Source organism: Gymnodraco acuticeps, unplaced genomic scaffold (genome assembly GCF_902827175.1).
Source record: "Gymnodraco acuticeps unplaced genomic scaffold, fGymAcu1.1, whole genome shotgun sequence".
NCBI lineage: Eukaryota > Metazoa > Chordata > Actinopteri > Perciformes > Bathydraconidae > Gymnodraco > Gymnodraco acuticeps.
In genome coordinates this window covers 2308-19964 of record NW_022991388.1, presented here as the reverse complement: position 1 = coordinate 19964, position 17657 = coordinate 2308, and the positions used below count along the sequence as shown (strand labels likewise).

At 38.7% G+C, this 17657-nt stretch overlaps 2 protein-coding genes across 3 annotated transcripts; one reads left to right on the top strand and one right to left on the bottom strand.

The window, feature by feature from the left end:
- Nucleotides 1–4980: 4980 nt before the first annotated feature.
- LOC117563166 lies at nt 4981–8876 on the top strand. Of its 2 annotated transcripts, none has more exons than XM_034241345.1 (6): nt 4981–5454; nt 5935–6068; nt 6225–6372; nt 6829–7077; nt 7793–8060; nt 8513–8876. In XM_034241345.1, exons 1-6 carry the CDS (start codon nt 5096–5098, stop codon nt 8708–8710), a joined length of 1356 nt encoding a protein of 451 aa, XP_034097236.1. In that variant the 5' UTR covers nt 4981–5095; the 3' UTR covers nt 8711–8876. The 2 variants fall into 2 exon arrangements, with proteins under 2 accessions (XP_034097236.1, XP_034097237.1); XM_034241346.1 differs by having other exon boundaries at nt 7793–8034; nt 8513–8732.
- A 230-nt stretch (nt 8877–9106) lies between these two features.
- On the bottom strand, nt 9107–13551 carry LOC117563165. Its single transcript, XM_034241344.1, has 12 exons — nt 13510–13551; nt 13083–13286; nt 12684–12922; nt 12463–12575; nt 11868–12076; nt 11564–11761; nt 11384–11470; nt 10846–11096; nt 10374–10502; nt 10030–10170; nt 9622–9733; nt 9107–9433 (listed from the first exon to the last, which is right to left on the bottom strand). Exons 2-12 carry the CDS (start codon nt 13255–13257, stop codon nt 9213–9215), a joined length of 1875 nt encoding a protein of 624 aa, XP_034097235.1. The 5' UTR covers nt 13258–13286; nt 13510–13551; the 3' UTR covers nt 9107–9212.
- Between the last annotated feature and the right edge of the window lie 4106 nt (nt 13552–17657).

Sequence of the window (17657 nt, the reverse complement as noted above, 5' to 3'; positions counted from 1 at the left end):
ATAACAATAAGAATTCTATACCTCGTGGCATTGCTTTGTCACAAGCACGGTGAGTTCAAATGTCTTATTTTTCTTACATTTAACCCTGCATGTTATTAATTTGTGTGTGTTTTTTATTATTGTGTGTGTACTCAGTTTAAGGCTGATCATACTTCTCATACTTCAAGGAGGTGTCTCTTTTTACGTTTTTAGGTTTTAAGGCCTATAACGTAAATGATTTAAGGTCATTAAACAGTTTAAGGCTGTTAGAATAAAGGAGACATCGCGAGTCAGTTTAAGGCTGAGGAAATTGAAGTGAGTGTTTGTCTAGCAGCAGTTTAAGGCTGTTCTAAAAAAGTCCTTGTAATAGGCCTGAATAAAGTTTAAGGCTTTATCAGTGTTTATTCTATTATATTTCCAACCGGACATTGCGTGTGGATTACGACGAGAAATGCGACATTCGTGCGTTAGATAGACGATATTCTCCTGATTGTGTTTGGATAGCGTCTTACTTTGTCCCATTATAGCATAGTGACTCTAAGTCAAATATTATGTAATTCGGTTTAAGGCCTATAGCGCAAAGAGTAGAAGGCCCATTTTTTATTGTAAAACACATAGAAATGTTATTATCTTAAACTACAGTGTTGGTTTGTGTTGTACTTTCTAGATTACAACATACCTCAACAGTGGTTCCTTTTGTTACAGTAAAGATCACCCCGCCATTATTTAAACAACCCTGTGAGAGCCAAGTGGTTTATTTTCAAATCCCTTTGTTCTTCAGGTTGGGGTTTTGGAAAATCAGTTGCCATCTTGTTTTCACCACATATTGACAAACAAACACAGGGCAATCGCCATTTCGTGAAATTCAAATTCAAAGCACTCCTTTGTTTGTTCTTATGCAGCTGGTTTCACTCCAATGAGGTTTCCTGACCTCCATCTTGTGAAGAACGAATCATACTTCTTGTCACAGTTGGAACTAGAAGGCTAAATCAGGTTTTGGATATTGAAGGGAAGGATTGTTGTATTTTCTAAAACTCCAAACTGAGTTTTGAAGTATTTAACCAGGCAACAGTGTATAGGCTGATTTTTTAAGTATTCTTGTTTGCAAATGTGTTTTGGCGGTTTTGTGCTGTATTGTTTAACCATATTGTAATTTTCTTCCCATTTTAAAGATTTTTTTAAGGAAAATAAGCTGCTACTTGTTAAATAGAGGTTCGTTTTTTAACAGCTATCCCTAGTGGATAGAGCTGGAAATTACAACAGCGCATTCTGCTGGTAGCACAGTATTATTACACAGATAGAGGAAACACCTTAGGGAAAGATACAAAGGTTGCGTTCCGATAATCCAAAAATCAGCTCCTAAGTTCTAACCCTATCGTCTATTCCTTGACCTCTGAGTGAAAGGTCACAAGGTTAAGGGATAGTGGATAGGAGAATTCAAAAGGACTTAGGAGAAGAGACTGCGGTACTTTAGAGAATCCGACTGCACTTTTACTATCCGACGTGTTTATGATGCGCCAGCGGACGTCATGAATGTGTGTCTGCTGCTGTGGGGTAACCATGGAAACTACAGTTTTCTATACAATGGACTACAACATGGATGTTTAATAAGAAGGAGGGACTACTGTAAACTCATCCAGAGACTCTGTGCTCTGATGCTGTTGCTTTATGCTTTATGAACGTGGACAACAGAGAAACATATTCTTCATGACCAAAGTTGGAATTGAAATAAAAAAGGAAAGTGAAACTTATGCTCGTCACCCTCTCCCTCCGGTCCACATTAATACCAATGATCCCGATACGTATGATTGTATGAACTATGAAAATATCGTAAAATCAATACAAATGTATGTATTATAAACGTTAGTCTTTAACATCTATCACTGTGTATATCACCATTCTCAATAGTCAAAACGATGCAGAGAAACTAGTCCATGCATTTGTTACTTCAAGGCTGGATTATTGTAACTCTTTATTATCAGGGTGTACCAAGAAGTCAGTCAAGTCGCTTCAACTGATTCAAAATGCTGCAGCTCGTGTACTAACCAGAGTTAGGAAAAGGGACCACATTACTCCTGTTCTGGCTGCCTTACACTGGCTCCCTATAGAACACAGGATAGAATTTAAAATTATTCTTCTCGCCTACAAAGCCCTTAATGGGCAGGCGCCATCTTACCTTAAAGAACTCATTATACCCTACTGTCCTATTAGGGCATTGCGTTCCAAGAATGCAGGGTTGTTGGTTGTTCCTAGAGTCTCTAAAAGTACAATGGGAGCCAGAGCCTTTTCTTATCAAGCTCCACATTTGTGGAATCAGCTTCCAGTTTGTGTTCGGGCGGCAGACACCCTATCCATTTTTAAGAGTGTGTAATAGATTGTTTTTGTAACATTGACAGTATTTTAACTGTTACCTTTGACCTTTGTTAATGTAGTTTAATTGTAGGATGATTGGAAAGGATGAGAAGGTATTCTGTCTGCGCTTGTTTGTGTTTGTTTTGGAGACGTGTGATCTGTTAAACTGTGATCGACTAGATGGCCTTGATCTGGGAGACGGAGATCGATTGCTCTTGTCTCCGCCCACATATCTGGGGGGTTTCGCGGTACTTTCCTCACTCGAGTAAAGTACCGGAGAATGAAACCTAACTTTGACTCTTGTCAAAATTCTTCCCTTTTATCAGGTATGTAGAAAACATAGCAAATTGGGCCAAACTATAACATAACATGTGTAAGGAGTGTTTTAAAACGGTTGTGTGAAATATTGAGTGTGTTATTATTTCGTTTTATCAGTTTAGGCTGATGTGTGTGATAGCTGAGAATGTGTGTAGTAACGTCTACATGGTTACATGAACAAACACTGCATAGCGCGCATTTGCCGCCATCTTGTGTATTGTGTATGCACACAGTTATATGTAATATGTTGTCTTTATATTTTAGTTAAATTATTCTGTGAGGGTTCTGTTATGTTGTCAATTATATAATCTTATCAATGATATTGTGGTAATTAAGAAGTTTCATGATTGAAATACAGTGTTAATAGCCAAGTTGTATGTGCTATTGAAAGGTGTTGCATTTGTTGACTCACTCGAGTAAAGTACCGGAGAAGGAAACCTAACTTTGACTCTTGTCAAAATTCTTCCCTTTTATCAGGGGCGTAACAAGTGCGCTTAAGAACTTCCTTTTTGATAAAGCTTATAGTTAGGGCTGATTAGATTCAGCCCCTAGTTTTGCTGATATAGGCTTAGTTTGTCGGGGGACATTGATTGATTGATTGATTGAAAAGTGTATTAACAGCTTGTATATTGGGTACAGTACAGTACAGCTCAAAACATACAATTGTTAAGGGGATGCAGACCAGAGAAAGACTTTCGTCTTGTTTACATCAGGGTCCCCCATTTCCAATTCATCATATCATTTAAGACATATAAGACATATTTGACATACAGATGGCTTATTTACAATTTTCATTTTCGATTTCGTTCTAATACATCCAGGGTTTCCCACACATAGACTATACTTGGGCGGGCCGCCCAGGTATATTAACGGCCGCCCAAGTATATTTCGCGACCCATTTTTTTTATTTATTTTTTTATAAGTTTTTTTTGTATTTTTGTATTTTTATTCGTCCGTGACCACGACGCCATCTGCGATCGATTAACTTGTGGACAATGATCCCTCGCTCCCTTGCTCTGATCTCGCCTCGTTAAGTGGCCTGCCTCACACAGGGTGACTGGCTGTCTACATCAGGGGTGCCCACACTTTTTGGGCTGGTGAGCTACTTTTGAAATGACCAGCTCACCGAGGTCTACCAACCAAAAATAAAATCCCAAATTGCAAGGGTTGCTGAATAACACGTTTTATTTATACATGGGATAATAGGGCTGCAACAAACGACTAATTTGATAATCGATTAATCTATCGATTAATGAAACGACTAATCGACTATTCGGACTATTACTGTATGCCTTGCACAATTTCTCAAACGCTCTTATTTAGCCATCAACTTTTAGATTTAGCTTGAGGTTGTTTTAGGCATGTGGAAACTAACAATGAAGACAGTAAAGATGAATACTTGATTCAAAAATACATATATTATTAAATTAACAAATTGTGAACAAAACTAACATTGCTTTTTATTTAAATTAAATCAATAATATTTCACATCAAAAGAAACAACAATGTTTTAACAAATCGTATTAAATAATCTGATGACAGAACTGTGAACAGAATAGCTGAAACTTTAACAAAATAAAGAGTAACTCAGTTTCCTCTAATCATTAACCCATGTTTGAATCATTGAGTTAACTGCGTGTGTTGCTGCTAGCATAACACCTGACGTGGAAACGTTACTCGTGGATGGGGGGGCTACAGAGCTGCTAGAAAGACAGTTGAACCCGGTGCATTCATCCGTCTGGATGTGGAGCGCTTTTGCTAAATGTTTGACACATTGCTCGTGTTACCGCCCTCACATGCTGAACTCTCTTGGCAAGGAGCATTGTCCACCTCGAGGCGGGTAACATTTAACCACACCTTGGAGGCTTCTCTCCGCCATCTCCTCCGTGTGTTGCTGCATGTAGCTATGGAGGACGGAACATGACTTAAGTATAAATAAATAAATGTATGAAGAAATACAGGAATAAATAAATAAATACGTAAATAAATAAATAAATACAGGAATAAATAAATACAGGAATAAATAATTGACGAAATAAATACAGAAATAAATAAATGTTGAAATGAATACACAAATAAATAAATAAAAGAATAAATGCATAAATAAATGCATAAATAAATATGGAAATAAATACATCAATGTATAAATAAATAAATAAAAGTCGAAAATAAAACAGAACACACGTTATTATATATCTTTCATTTATTTCTACATTTACGCGACATACATTTATTTATTTATGTATTTATGTGTCCGTATGCTAATGAGGTGGGCGGTCCTAACCTCAGTCTGAAGCAGGATTGGTTACAGGAGTGTGTGATCATTTCTGGCAGAGGGCTCTACTACTAACGCCTGGATAACCGCGCTGATTCGAATGCAGGAGCTTTACTGTTTAGCCCTTATCTTTATACATCCATGGTTTATCCACAGTTGTAAGGTTTATTTATGGATATTGATTTAAGAGCCATTGGAGATCATTTACGATCATTAGCGGACCATTTAGAGAATGGAGAACCAAAAGACTATGTCCAGTTTCGTGTGGAACGATGTATAGAGGACTTGGCTCAGCTCGACATGGATGTGGATGTTAACCCAGCTGTGTTTGAGAGTCTTCAAGAGGTTGCCCGCCAACTTGAAATCCTCTCGGAAACAGAGGAGGCGACCCTTGGGCGTCCATCTTACATGTTGCCCCTAAACGTTATTGAAGCACATCTTCGTTGGGGCCACACCGCTGGGGACATCGCGCAGGTGTTCGGGGTGTGCGAAAGAACAATTCGTCGGAGGATGACACAGAACGGGATACGGTAGGTTTAATCCGCATTCTTTCACGTTTTTTGTCTGGATTTCCTTACTTTTATTGTTTTGGCGTAGGCTATATCAGTGTACACATTTGTTAGACGCATTAACTTGTGTTTTGTAATGATAACGTTTCATTAGCCTACATTTTCTCCATCCAAATTAGCCTACTTGTTTACATATTTATTAAAATGGTAATAGGCCATTTATATGTTGAAACCAATACATCAGATAGACATGTGTCGGGGCAAAGATACAAACATGCTTTGTACACAAAGCAAAGGTACCATTACCTCAGACATGATGTAGGCCTAATAATAGTAATGAGGTTTAAGAGACCAGCTCATTTGTTTCAGATGACACCTACATCTTTCAATGCAGGTTAGTACAGAGCAACACACTCATTCTGATGTGTTTTGATTGTACAGTGCAAAAGGTGACTATTGTTTATTGTGACTTACTATTGTTTCGTTATTTTTGATGATCAGGGTCCAAGATCTATTAACTCTGTTAGATGACAACAGTTTGGATGAAACTGTTACCCAAATTCTACAGCATCATCCCAACTCTGGATACAAAATGATGGTGGGGTACCTGAATGCACGAGGGATACGCATACAAAGTAAGGGATTGTTATTATTATAATAATCCTCCATGCAGTGTTTTTTTTTTACTACTTGATAATGAATCACATTATTCTGGCATATTTAGGAATGCTTTACTTTTCATTATGTTACTTGCAGTACACCATATCTCTGCATTTCCCCGAATATAACAGGACAGCGTGTCCAGGAATCCATGCGGCGTGTTGATCCAGGTGGAGTCTTGATTCGCACTCTGCAGCTGAACCCAAGAAGGCGTAGGAAGTACTTTGTACCAGCACCGAACAGTTTATGGCACATCGACGGAAATCACAAACTGATTAGGTATAGTATAATCATTAACACTCAAGCATTGCTCAAACATCCACTTCACTACAGTTACAAAAGATGGGACCATCTAAAGTGTTCTTATAATCAATCAGCTTCAATGCAAACCAGACTTCAAGATTCAAAGGCTATATTGTCATATGCATGATAGCTTTTTTTATTGGTTGGTTATGAAAATCTGAAGTCTCAGTCTCCTCTAACAATGCAACATACAATATTCTGTAGACATAAAAACAAGTTAAAACACTGCAAGAAGAAATATAAATGAAATGTATCAAATGATTAATTGCACCAAATTCCTCTGCATGCAAATTACTTTTACTATCAAAATTAAGATGATTTATGTTTTGTAATTATAACTTTTAGTAGGATAAGGCACCTTTTAAAATGTGTAAATGTCTGTACATACATTAGTGGATTGACCTTAATGTGTGCCTATACATATCCCTTTAGGTGGCGTTTTGTTGTGCATGGTGGTATTGACGGCTTTAGTCGTCTCATCGTGTACTTGAGTGCTGCCACCAACAATCGGGCAGCAACAGTTTTAAGAAGCTTTTTGGAAGCCGCCAATGTCTACGGTGTGCCATCACGTGTGAGGTCAGATAAAGGTGGAGAAAATGTTGACGTTGCACGCTACATGGTGGCAAACCGAGGAGAGAACAGGAATTCACACATTGCTGGCAGGAGTGTCCATAATCAAAGGTACCTTAAACTTCAAGTCAAACTTTTATCAAATTAAGTCCTTGGTAAAGATTGCAATGTCAACTATATGTCTTTAGCTATTATTAATTGTATTTTTGTTCGTCTTCCTCTGTGAGATAAAACCATAGAACTAAAAAAGTTATATTTCTATAATACAAACACTATAATTATGACACCAACTGTATAATTTGACAAGAAGGATAACAATATTTTTCAAACATCTATTTAGTGGAAGTCCCAGCACGTTGCATGACCGGGCAAATTACTGTTGGAACTTGGATTTTGAATGTATTTTCCAGTCAAGAGAACCTTACATTAATATTGAACAACAACAGTTAATGTGGCATAAATATGGCATTAGTCCGTCTTTTTTTATACATCCATAGTATGTTCAGCTGATATATTTCCTGATCCAGTTTCAACAAAGCTTACAGTATAAAAACCTCACCCAAGTTTGATGAACTTTGCTCAAGCAAAATTATTTTTGCTAAATCCAATTTCCAGCTTTTTTCCAGAGGCATTATTGTGCACTTGCCACTTAATCAGGAACATTTTCCTATTGAAATCGGCAAAAATGTTAATACTTAGCTTCTAATTAATGTAATTCAATTCTAAATTTACTTACCATTTATGGTAGGTGAAAGGTGATATTTGTAAGTTTTTTTTTTTTGTTCACTGAGCAGACTAAATATTTTCCTTCCTTTTTCCTCAAAAGGATAGAAAGGCTCTGGAGAGACGTTTATGTAGGAGTGCTGGATCTCTTCTACACAATGTTTTTCAACCTAGAGAGAGAAGGCCTTCTCAATCCTGACTGTGAAGTGCATCTCTATGCTCTGCACTGGTGCTTTGTGCCCCACATACAGAAGCACCTGCAGTTTTTCCAGCAAGGCTGGAACTGCCACCGACTAAGCACTGAGGGAAACCGGTCCCCACTGCAACTGTGGACTCGCCATGAGCGTGAGGCCCAGCAGGAACATATACAGGTTTGATTGTATTCAATAGTTTTATTTTGACTTTGACTTTACTTTCCTACATGGGACCATGTTAACACTAATACCCACTTTTTCTGTCATTACACAAACTGTTTAAAACAAATAATACAAGTGAGTATAGTTTCACAATGTAACAAATAGTGGCCTGTTGTCGAGGAAACTGAATGTGATGGAATTATTTTATTCTGCATATCATCGGCACTTTAAACACTTCTATGAGGTATTCCTAAAATGCTGTGATCAACCAGAACAAGCGGTTAAGGAAGATAATGATACATCAGGGCTTTCTGCTCTCTAATGATTTGATTGATGTCAGCTGTTCATGAGACATTAATCAGGAATTCCAGGAGATGATACAAAACGGTTATATAAAATGAATTAACTGACAAATATATTAAAACTTTGATTTTGGTTGACTCTAACTTTAGCTCTTGCAATTGCAGGTTGACATTGAGTTTGGAGTTGACTGGACTGGACCATGTGCTCATCGCCTGCCTCATGTTATGGTTCCTGAAGTTCAGCTGCAACGTTCACTGACTGACCAGGAAGTGGAAAGACTTCCAGACCCTGATGGCCCTCTGTCCAATGTGTGGAATGTCTATGTACAAACTGTGGGCTTATTGACTGAAATGCTACAGTAAATGTGTGTGTGTATCAAAAGTCTGTTGCTGTGGGAAATGTAGTCTTTTAAAGTTTCGACTAGGACGATTAGGTGACAATATTTGACTGAGTTACATGAAGACGCTGGTACCAAGATTCAGTATATTTCGATTTTAATACAATAAAAATTAGATGGTAATGAAGTTACGTTCAGTAGTCATTTGAAACATGTGTTGCACTGAACATATGCTTGTTGTGAATCAACACTTACTGTAATGCATCAAGAAATATACATTTGTTACAGTTAATGAACATTTTGTAACGAATATCAATTTAAAACTTTGAAAATATATAAAGATAAACATGCTTTCTTTGTTATGTGCAATAACAAGGAAAGCATGTTTATCTTTATATATTTTCAGTGTTACACAAACTGGCCGGAGTATAGGCATTAACTGAGTTTTTTTTTCCTCTCTGAAAACATACATTTTTGGCCGGCCAAACAAAAGACAACAAATCTAGTACTAAGGTGTGTCCGTCTCTTCAGACCATCCCGAACCCAGTTTCAGTGCTCCAAATAGCAGCAAGAATGTCCCTTTCAAACATACAGTACTCTTTGTAATGTCCTGGAAGTTTCAGCTGGTGAAAGCATGTGGAAGAGCTGGGGAAGTTGCTCTCCACCACGGTCACATCCAGGCCATGTCTAGGAAGCACATTCCATCCTATCCAGAACTGCACAAGTTTCCCAAGGATAACGGGAGATGCTTTATAAAACAGAGAATAAATTCATTTTATTATAATTGCTTTCAGTTAATAGTTAAATAACAATAATGTTACTTAAATTACGCCTTGGATTGTTACTGTAGCTTTAAAGATAAAAACAGAGGAAGCGCAGCTTTCGTTATAATAATTACAAACTTTCAGTAAACAAAGCTTGAAGACGTTGTTTTACCCATCTCAATAAATGTGCGCAGGAATCCTGTGAGCCTACAGGAATCCTCCAAAGAGACTTCACTGTCTTCATCCTCATCCTGTGTGGGCCAGTTTATCTTCTCCAACACCATCTGACAGATTTCGTTTTGAAAGGAGCCCAGTGAAAGCACAATAATAAACAGAACATACAAGAAACTGCAGGTTTTGCTGTGTAGCAGCAGAGTAGTCTAAAGATACAGTTGTTCTATTGGTTTAGCTCCTTTTAAGCAGCAAGTAGCATCATTTCATTTCAAAATATGTTTGCGTAGGTGAATGTTTGTTTTAATAAACTTAAAGCAATGTAGGTCTGAGAGTAGTAAATAAACCCAATTTCTAACTCCTGTGAGTTAGGAGGAAGGATTTGACTGAGCAGCATGAGATCACTTACCCGTGGTGTGCACTGCAAATCAGATGCTCTTGGAAAGAGAAGGGGAATCGTGTCTTTCCTCTCCGTCAGCAGAGGCCAGATCAGTGTCTCTTTTAAACCCCTTCGTAACTGCTTGACTTGTCTGGAGGTTCTTCCAAGGACCTGCACAATATTTGCATCACAGTAGAAAAGCAAAGCAGCCTGATTGATCTAATAGCCCAATAAGCATGTTTTAATACACTATTAACATCCAAATATGTATTTAACAAAAAAGCTCAAATGTGATATGCCAAAATGAGGTCCTACTTCAAAACTTCAACTCTGATTAGTCAGTCTGATTCATATGACCTGTTAAGAATACTCACAGCATGGAGGATCAGTTTATCAAATAGCCATCTCCTGTTGTCACATGTGACTAGAGGCAAATCCCAGGACAGTGCCAACTCATTGATGAGCTTTTTTTCTTCTGATGATAACTCTGCTGTTCCCTCCAGCTAATAATGGCAAGTAGAATGAATTTGATAAGAATCGTTAATTTCTCAATACTTGTATAAACATTCAACTTTGATACAACATAAGAAGTTTAACTTATAATCAGCATGTTAGTTGGTAACCTGTAAAAGCTATGTTTTGTCAAAAAACATCTTATAGGAGGACATCTGTAAGTGTTCTAATGATATTTAATATATCAGTGCATGGTGTTTTATAATGCTTCAGTAACTCCTGCTGGTGCAAAGTGTAGCCACTTGATGTTAACAGTATCTGAAAGTAGATCAGCTAAATAAATAATATCCAAAGGTTGAATAATAAAATAGGTTAGAAAAACATTGAACATACCAACTTGATTGTCTCACGGATATCAAGGTCAACACAGTCCTTAATATCTATTGTGGCTTCTTCTGGGGATCCACCAAAGAGCACATGCAGGACAGCTGGGCTCAGTCCACCTAGGCATGGCCCATCATGGAGGAATGAATGTCCAATCATTCGGCCAGCAACAACAAAGAAGTCACTCTCCAAAAGGAGATGAGAAGTGGAGGGAATCAGATGATCTTGTTCTCCTTCAAAAAGAAGAGTTCCTCCAGGCACTGCAAATATAGGAAAACAGTCAAAGTAAATTGATAGTAAAGTAAAGGACATAGATATTCAACTATCACAAAGCATTAGTAAAGGAATGATCAAACCGCCACTGGATACTGGTTGATCCTGTAGAAACCTACATGTTCACAGCAGCTACAATCACATCAGGTTTTAGGAATACGTTTTGTTTTCTGGGGTTAAGGGACAGATCTGTGTTCAGCCTGGAACTGGTACAAAAACACACATAACTTAGTGGCTGAGACCCAGCGATCAGCCATAGTAAATATTTACTTACCAAACTTCATCTCAAAACCAGCCTGAAGTTTTGACATGATGGTTGCAAAGAAATGCCGAGTCACACCATCACCAATGGCTGGATCTCCTTAAAAATGTAAACACACACTACAGACATCAGTTTAACGAAAATATGGTTTGTTCATTTTTTTATCTTGGATTTTGTTTGTAACCGAATTACCCTTAAGTGTGCATGTCAAGGGGCAAGCCCACTCAACATTTGCCTTCTTATAAAAAGTAAGGACTGCTCTTTCCCTTTCCGCTGCACTGTCTCCAAGATCCATAGTAAGACACAAGGATTTTCCAGTTGCATGCTGGCTTAAAATGTCTTCTTTAAACATCTTTGCTGCCTCTGTGGGATCTGGCGCTATTCTCCAATCTAAAAATAGTTTAAAAGGTTTCCAAATTAATATTGGATCAAGTGAAATGTAGAGAGCAACAACTTATTGCAATACATGATGTACTTAATAAAGGATGTTACACACCAGAGAAGCCACTTTCCTCAGTGGGATCGATGTCAACTACCTCAGGAGAAGGCAACATTTCCTGAGGTGGCACCGAGTGTCTTGTGTTCCTGGCCCTTGTTGTCTCATTTCCCTGTGCTCCTGTGAACGTGCTTTCAAATCTAACTTGACTTCCGGAGGCCCTTTCAGTTGTCAACTCAATCTGTACCTCACCGCTGCTCTGTGATGGTCTAGTGTAAAAAGAGGTTATTTCTGTTATTTGGTCTAGTATACTTTACATTACATATCACACTCTAGAAAAAGATGGGCATATACATAGAATGAAAAGTAAACCAAATGTTACTTTTCCTCAAAACCAACATCCAGAATGTATATCTTTCATATTTAAATGTATTATAGAGGACAGCAGAATATGGTGTTACAGAGGGATTGTTGGAACAAAAAGTACTAATATCTGGCCCCATAATTATAAAACCTCAGATGTGCTGATATGTCAAAATATTTTACATCCATTTGCAGCATCCCACAGCCTTATGCTTATTGGTTATTGTGTGTCTACACATGCAGTTGCAGTGTGCCTGGCGAATGTGATGTTTAGTTCTGTAGAGAGTAATACCTCGTGCAGTTATTGCTGTGATCCTTGATTCTGGAAAAGGGGAACTCCTCTCCACAGATGACACATTTCTGATTTGGTCCAATTAACACGTTGTCGCCTTCTGATCGACATGCCTGTAAACAAAATAGTTTTAAACTACATCACAAGCGAACAATTATGTTACTGTAAGTCACAGATTCCACTTTAATATTGTGACACCACTATAGAAGTGAGGAACTTACAGGGTCCAAATTCAGGGTTCTTTGCATTGGTCTAATGAAAACCGTAGAATGGCCAATCTGGGTCTGAGGGTCCTTCAAATATCTGACATAGTAACCCTCATTGGGACAGGGGATCACAATCAAGTGGCGACTTCTCGTAGTGCCAGATATTTTTAGCAACTCGAAACCGCCACCGTTCCGCAGTTTTGGATAGGCATCCATCAAGAATTCGAGGAATTCATTTGAATCTGTATGGCTGCCTAGAAATAGATGATACACATAAGAGATCTAACATAAAGATAATGTTATGATTGTAAGGGTAACTCAATATATTTATATATCACAAATGTACATTTACCATAAAAAATAGACAGAAAAGGAAAGAGCGATTGATAATCGTCATTCTAATGACTGACAGACCTTTAAATGTGAGCCGTTTTTCACCAAAGCCAGCAGCAGCGAGTCTTTCTTTGGCGTATCGGTTGGGGACTAAGGCTGCATTCTTGTCCTCAAGGCAACAGAATAAATGGGTATAAGAATGCAGGTGTGCAGGACCAGAAAGGGTTTGCCGCCCTGCCGTCCTCCTCCCTCCCATGTAGGGGCCAAACAGTCTTGAAACTTCGGCTAGGATCAAGTTAAGAAGATAAGCAATATTGAGTGCAAGGAAATAATGATTCAACGAGAATCCAGGGGGGAAATGTTGGTTAGCGTTAGCATCACACACTATAAATATAATGATCCCTTCAAGCTGGTGGACAGAAACTGAATCAAATAACTTGTCATTGGCGATATAAACTTAGTAAACTGATCGGATTTGCATTACAAATAATTTGATGCAAAGACCTACCGTCCACTGGGTGTCTGGGAGTCCCGTTATGTAACGGATGAGGAGGAGGACACGAAACTGGCGCGTTAGCGGTCCTTGGTGCTGCACAAAACATAACATAGCGCCACATTGGGTACAAAACTGTACATTGGCATTTTAACACACAGATCAGTTTTTTTACATTGTCATATCAGTCTTACACTAGACCAAAACATGAGTCACTTACAGTTTTCAAGCTGGTTAGCCGCATCCCGCAGAAGGTCTGCCAGCGCCCTTCCAGCCGAAGCCATTATTAGCGAGTTGCCGACAATGTACACAGAATGTACAGATGTGACTTGCCACGAATCTATTGCTTCTGCCTGGCTCCAACAATTGGCGAATCCTGCTTCAGACTGAGGTTAGGACCGCCCACCTCATTAGCATACGGAGACATAAATACATAAATAAATAAATGTATGTCGCGTAAATGTAGAAATAAATGAAAGATATATAATAACGTGTGTTCTGTTTTATTTTCGACTTTTATTTATTTATTTATACATTGATGTATTTATTTCCATATTTATTTATGCATTTATTCTTTTATTTATTTATTTGTGTATTAATTTCAACATTTATTTATTTCTGTATTTATTTCGTCATTTATTTATTCCTGTATTTATTTATTCCTGTATTTATTTATTTATTTACGTATTTATTCCTGTATTTCTTCATACATTTATTTATTTATACTTAAGTCATGTTCCGTCCTCCATATGTAGCAGCCGCGTGTGTGTAAACTGCCCAACCCCCTCGCGCACAGACGGGGGAGAGAGATCTCGTCTCGATTGGAAAGATCGAAAATACACCGACATTTGTTTGTCTTTTTGCATGTTAGAAACGAGTTGGCGACACTAAGACTGCGAGATAATGTTTGTGTAGCAATAATACATGACCTTTCTCTTTCTCAACTCGCTACTCGGAGGGAAGTCGCTGTCATATGCCTTGTGAACACTCCGATAATGCCTCTCCACGTTACCTTTCTTTGGCAGAGCGACGCTTGCTTTACAAATAAGGCAAATAACCTTTGAATGTGACATCACAAACAAATATTCTTCCTCCCATTCTGGGTGGAAGTGGTTTGTCTTTAGCTTCTTGCTCGGTCCCGCACTCATTTGGTTGTTTGTCTCTTGTTTGTCTCTTTAACTTAATTTGAGTTTTCCCGGCACTTGACTGATTTTGTGTCGCTTTGCATTCTGGGTTAACAGACTGGAAAGCGATAGGTCGCTTTTTCTGTCAATCAAGTAAACTCCTGAATTAAGTGGCAGGGAGGCCAAGGGAGGAGGGATCAAAACCTGTTTTGTCTATTTTAACGGAACAGGATTTTTTTTTTTATGAATGACTCGCGATCTACCAGCATTGCCCCCGCGGTCTGACGTACTGGGCACCTCTGGTCTACATGATGTGGCCTGCCAACATGGCCACTGTCATAGAGATCATAAATCAAAGCCCTTGATTGGTCTCTGTGTGTCATTCAAGCTCGGGATAACCTCAGCTCAGGTGAGGTTAAGGACTCTCTGAGTGTTTAGATAGTTAACTTAGTCTAAGTTCTCAGTGGGTCTCAAACGGTGTGGTCACCATTTATGTAAACACATATTTCCATTTGAGAGGGTAGTGATTGATCTAATGGATAGTGAGGTGTGCTTAAGATCGGAAGGCTGTGAGTTCAAATCCCGCCAGGAACACCACCACTAGTGTGCCCTTGAGTGCCATCTTTACGCAAAATGATTATACAAAATGAAAACTTTTTTTGCGCACCCCCCCCCCCCCGCTGCCACCACCCGCCCAAGTATATTTCAGATCTGTGGGAAACACTGACATCCTAACCGGACATTTAAGACATACCAAGTCTACAGATATACTGTTAGTAACAGAGTCTAAAATGCGAGTATATACATAGATGGGGGGGGGGAAGCTGTCCATTGAACGACAGGTTGAGATTTGTACCATTACCGGGGCCAGTTTTGCAATGCTCTCCCCCGAAGGTGCTCTTTAAGAGAGGTTTGGAAGGTAAGTATAGTTTTACTTTCCTTTACAGTTGTGGGAAGAGCGTTCCACCTTGATGTGGCATAATTGCGAAACGTGTATTCCCCCTTTTTTGTGCCAAATCTGGGTTTCACATGATTTGTGGAGCTCCCTCTGGTGTTATGATCATGGTATTCCTTGACCTTTGGGAAGAATTACTTACATCTTACTTCTTCCTTCTCTCTGTCTATACCTGTGTACTCTCATGTTCCGATTAACCCAGCTTCCCCAAATGAATTTCTTTTTGGTGTCTATATACGCCGAGATCCGGAGTCATGGATGATCCTGCGGTCCTGTGTCCTGGATCGCGAGCCCTGGATCTTGAGTCGTGGCTGTGGTCCTGGATCATAGGTCCTGGATGGATATCCTCGTGGATTCATCTTCCTATTATACACACATGCATTTCCAAACATTTGGTCTACCTATGTTGCAAATGTATTATCTTTTCAATTTACACACGGCATCTATTGCACGTCTGTCCGTCCTGGGAGAGGGATCCCTCCTCTGTTGCTCTCCCTGAGGTTTCTCCCATGTTCCCTTTAAACTGTGGGTTTTCTCCGGAAGTGTTTCCTTGTACGATGTGAGGGTCTAAGGACAGAGGGTCTAAGGACAGAGGGTGTCATATTGTCATACTGATATTCTGTACACACTGTGAAGTCCACTGAGACAAATGTAACATTTGTGATATTGGGCTATATAAATAAACATTGATTGATTGATAGCATGTGTGACCTCCGATGATTCTCTTCTGCAGATCCAGCACTCTGCCCACTGTCACACCTGAAAGAGAAACCCACCACCAGCAGACTGACAGTTAAACACAGTGGTTGCTGTAGAGAGGGTTGGAGGGTCAGTTACGTGAATAAGAAATGTAATGAGTAACTTGATCTGAGTATCAAAATATAAAAGTAATGTAACCTGATTACTTTCTGTTACTTTTGGAAAACCTCAATATCAAAAGCAGTTCAAATGAAAAGAAGAGAAAATAAATATCAATGAGATGTTTTTTACTGAAGTGTATTATGCAAGACAACAGAAGAATGTGACCTTAGAAAAGAAGGAACCGAAATATTTAGGATCACATTTTCAGGGATTTATGGGAAAACCTGCCTTTCATTCAGCATATTCAGTACACAACAATGAAACACACAGTTAAGCTCACACACACTATGTTATGAACATACAGGTTCACCTGCTGAAATGAAAACAACAAATGAACCAAAGAAAGTGAAAACCATGAAGCAGATTCAGGCAGTAGGTGTGTAGATTCACACTTAAAGTATTAGAACAGTACAGTTTACAGAGGAGAGAGCAGTAGGGGAATAGAGTCTGTTTTCCTAATCCTGTTCAATGTAATCCATTAATACTGTAAGAGTCGGGAGGGCTGATAATTTATTCCGGGAAATTACTCTGACCTACTAATTGACCTAACCGAAGTTATTGAGTCTATGTAAGTTTACTGCTTGGCTCAGATCCACCAACGTCAGCAAGATCTCACCTCTATTAACTCCCCGAAGAACCAGGTTCAATTAACTGCTGTTTCAATTCAGACAACTCTCTTAAATCTGTTTAAGCGATCCCGAAGGATTTTGATATCAGTAAATGAGGTGTGGCCCTACCTAAGTGTGAGTGTGGCAGGGTGCAGTCGTACCTTTGAAGCAGGAGAGGAGAGCACAGATGTCTTTTAAGTTCTCCCAATCCAACAGGTGGGATCAGTTTATTTGAAGAAAAATAGGTTCAAACTAATACAGGGTTTTTACCTTCTCTCTCTACAACATTATAACCATAACCATACTAAACCTATCATGCTGTGATCATGTTCTAATATGAAAATGTAATTCACAGTTTTACATTTATTACCATCATTTGTAACTTCAACTGCCCAATTCAGTTGTGACATTTAAAATCTCCCGATAGAATTTAGAGGCATTTCCTCATAAATGACCGGTGATAATAAAAAGCACATTCAACTTTTCATTCACCAAAACAGTTCATTTTCTCATTTTGACATTCGTATACTTCAACTAGTCCTGCATGAATTCGGAGGACCTGTCCTCACAGGTGGCAGGGTACTAACATTCAACAAACATCAATTCATTCCACAA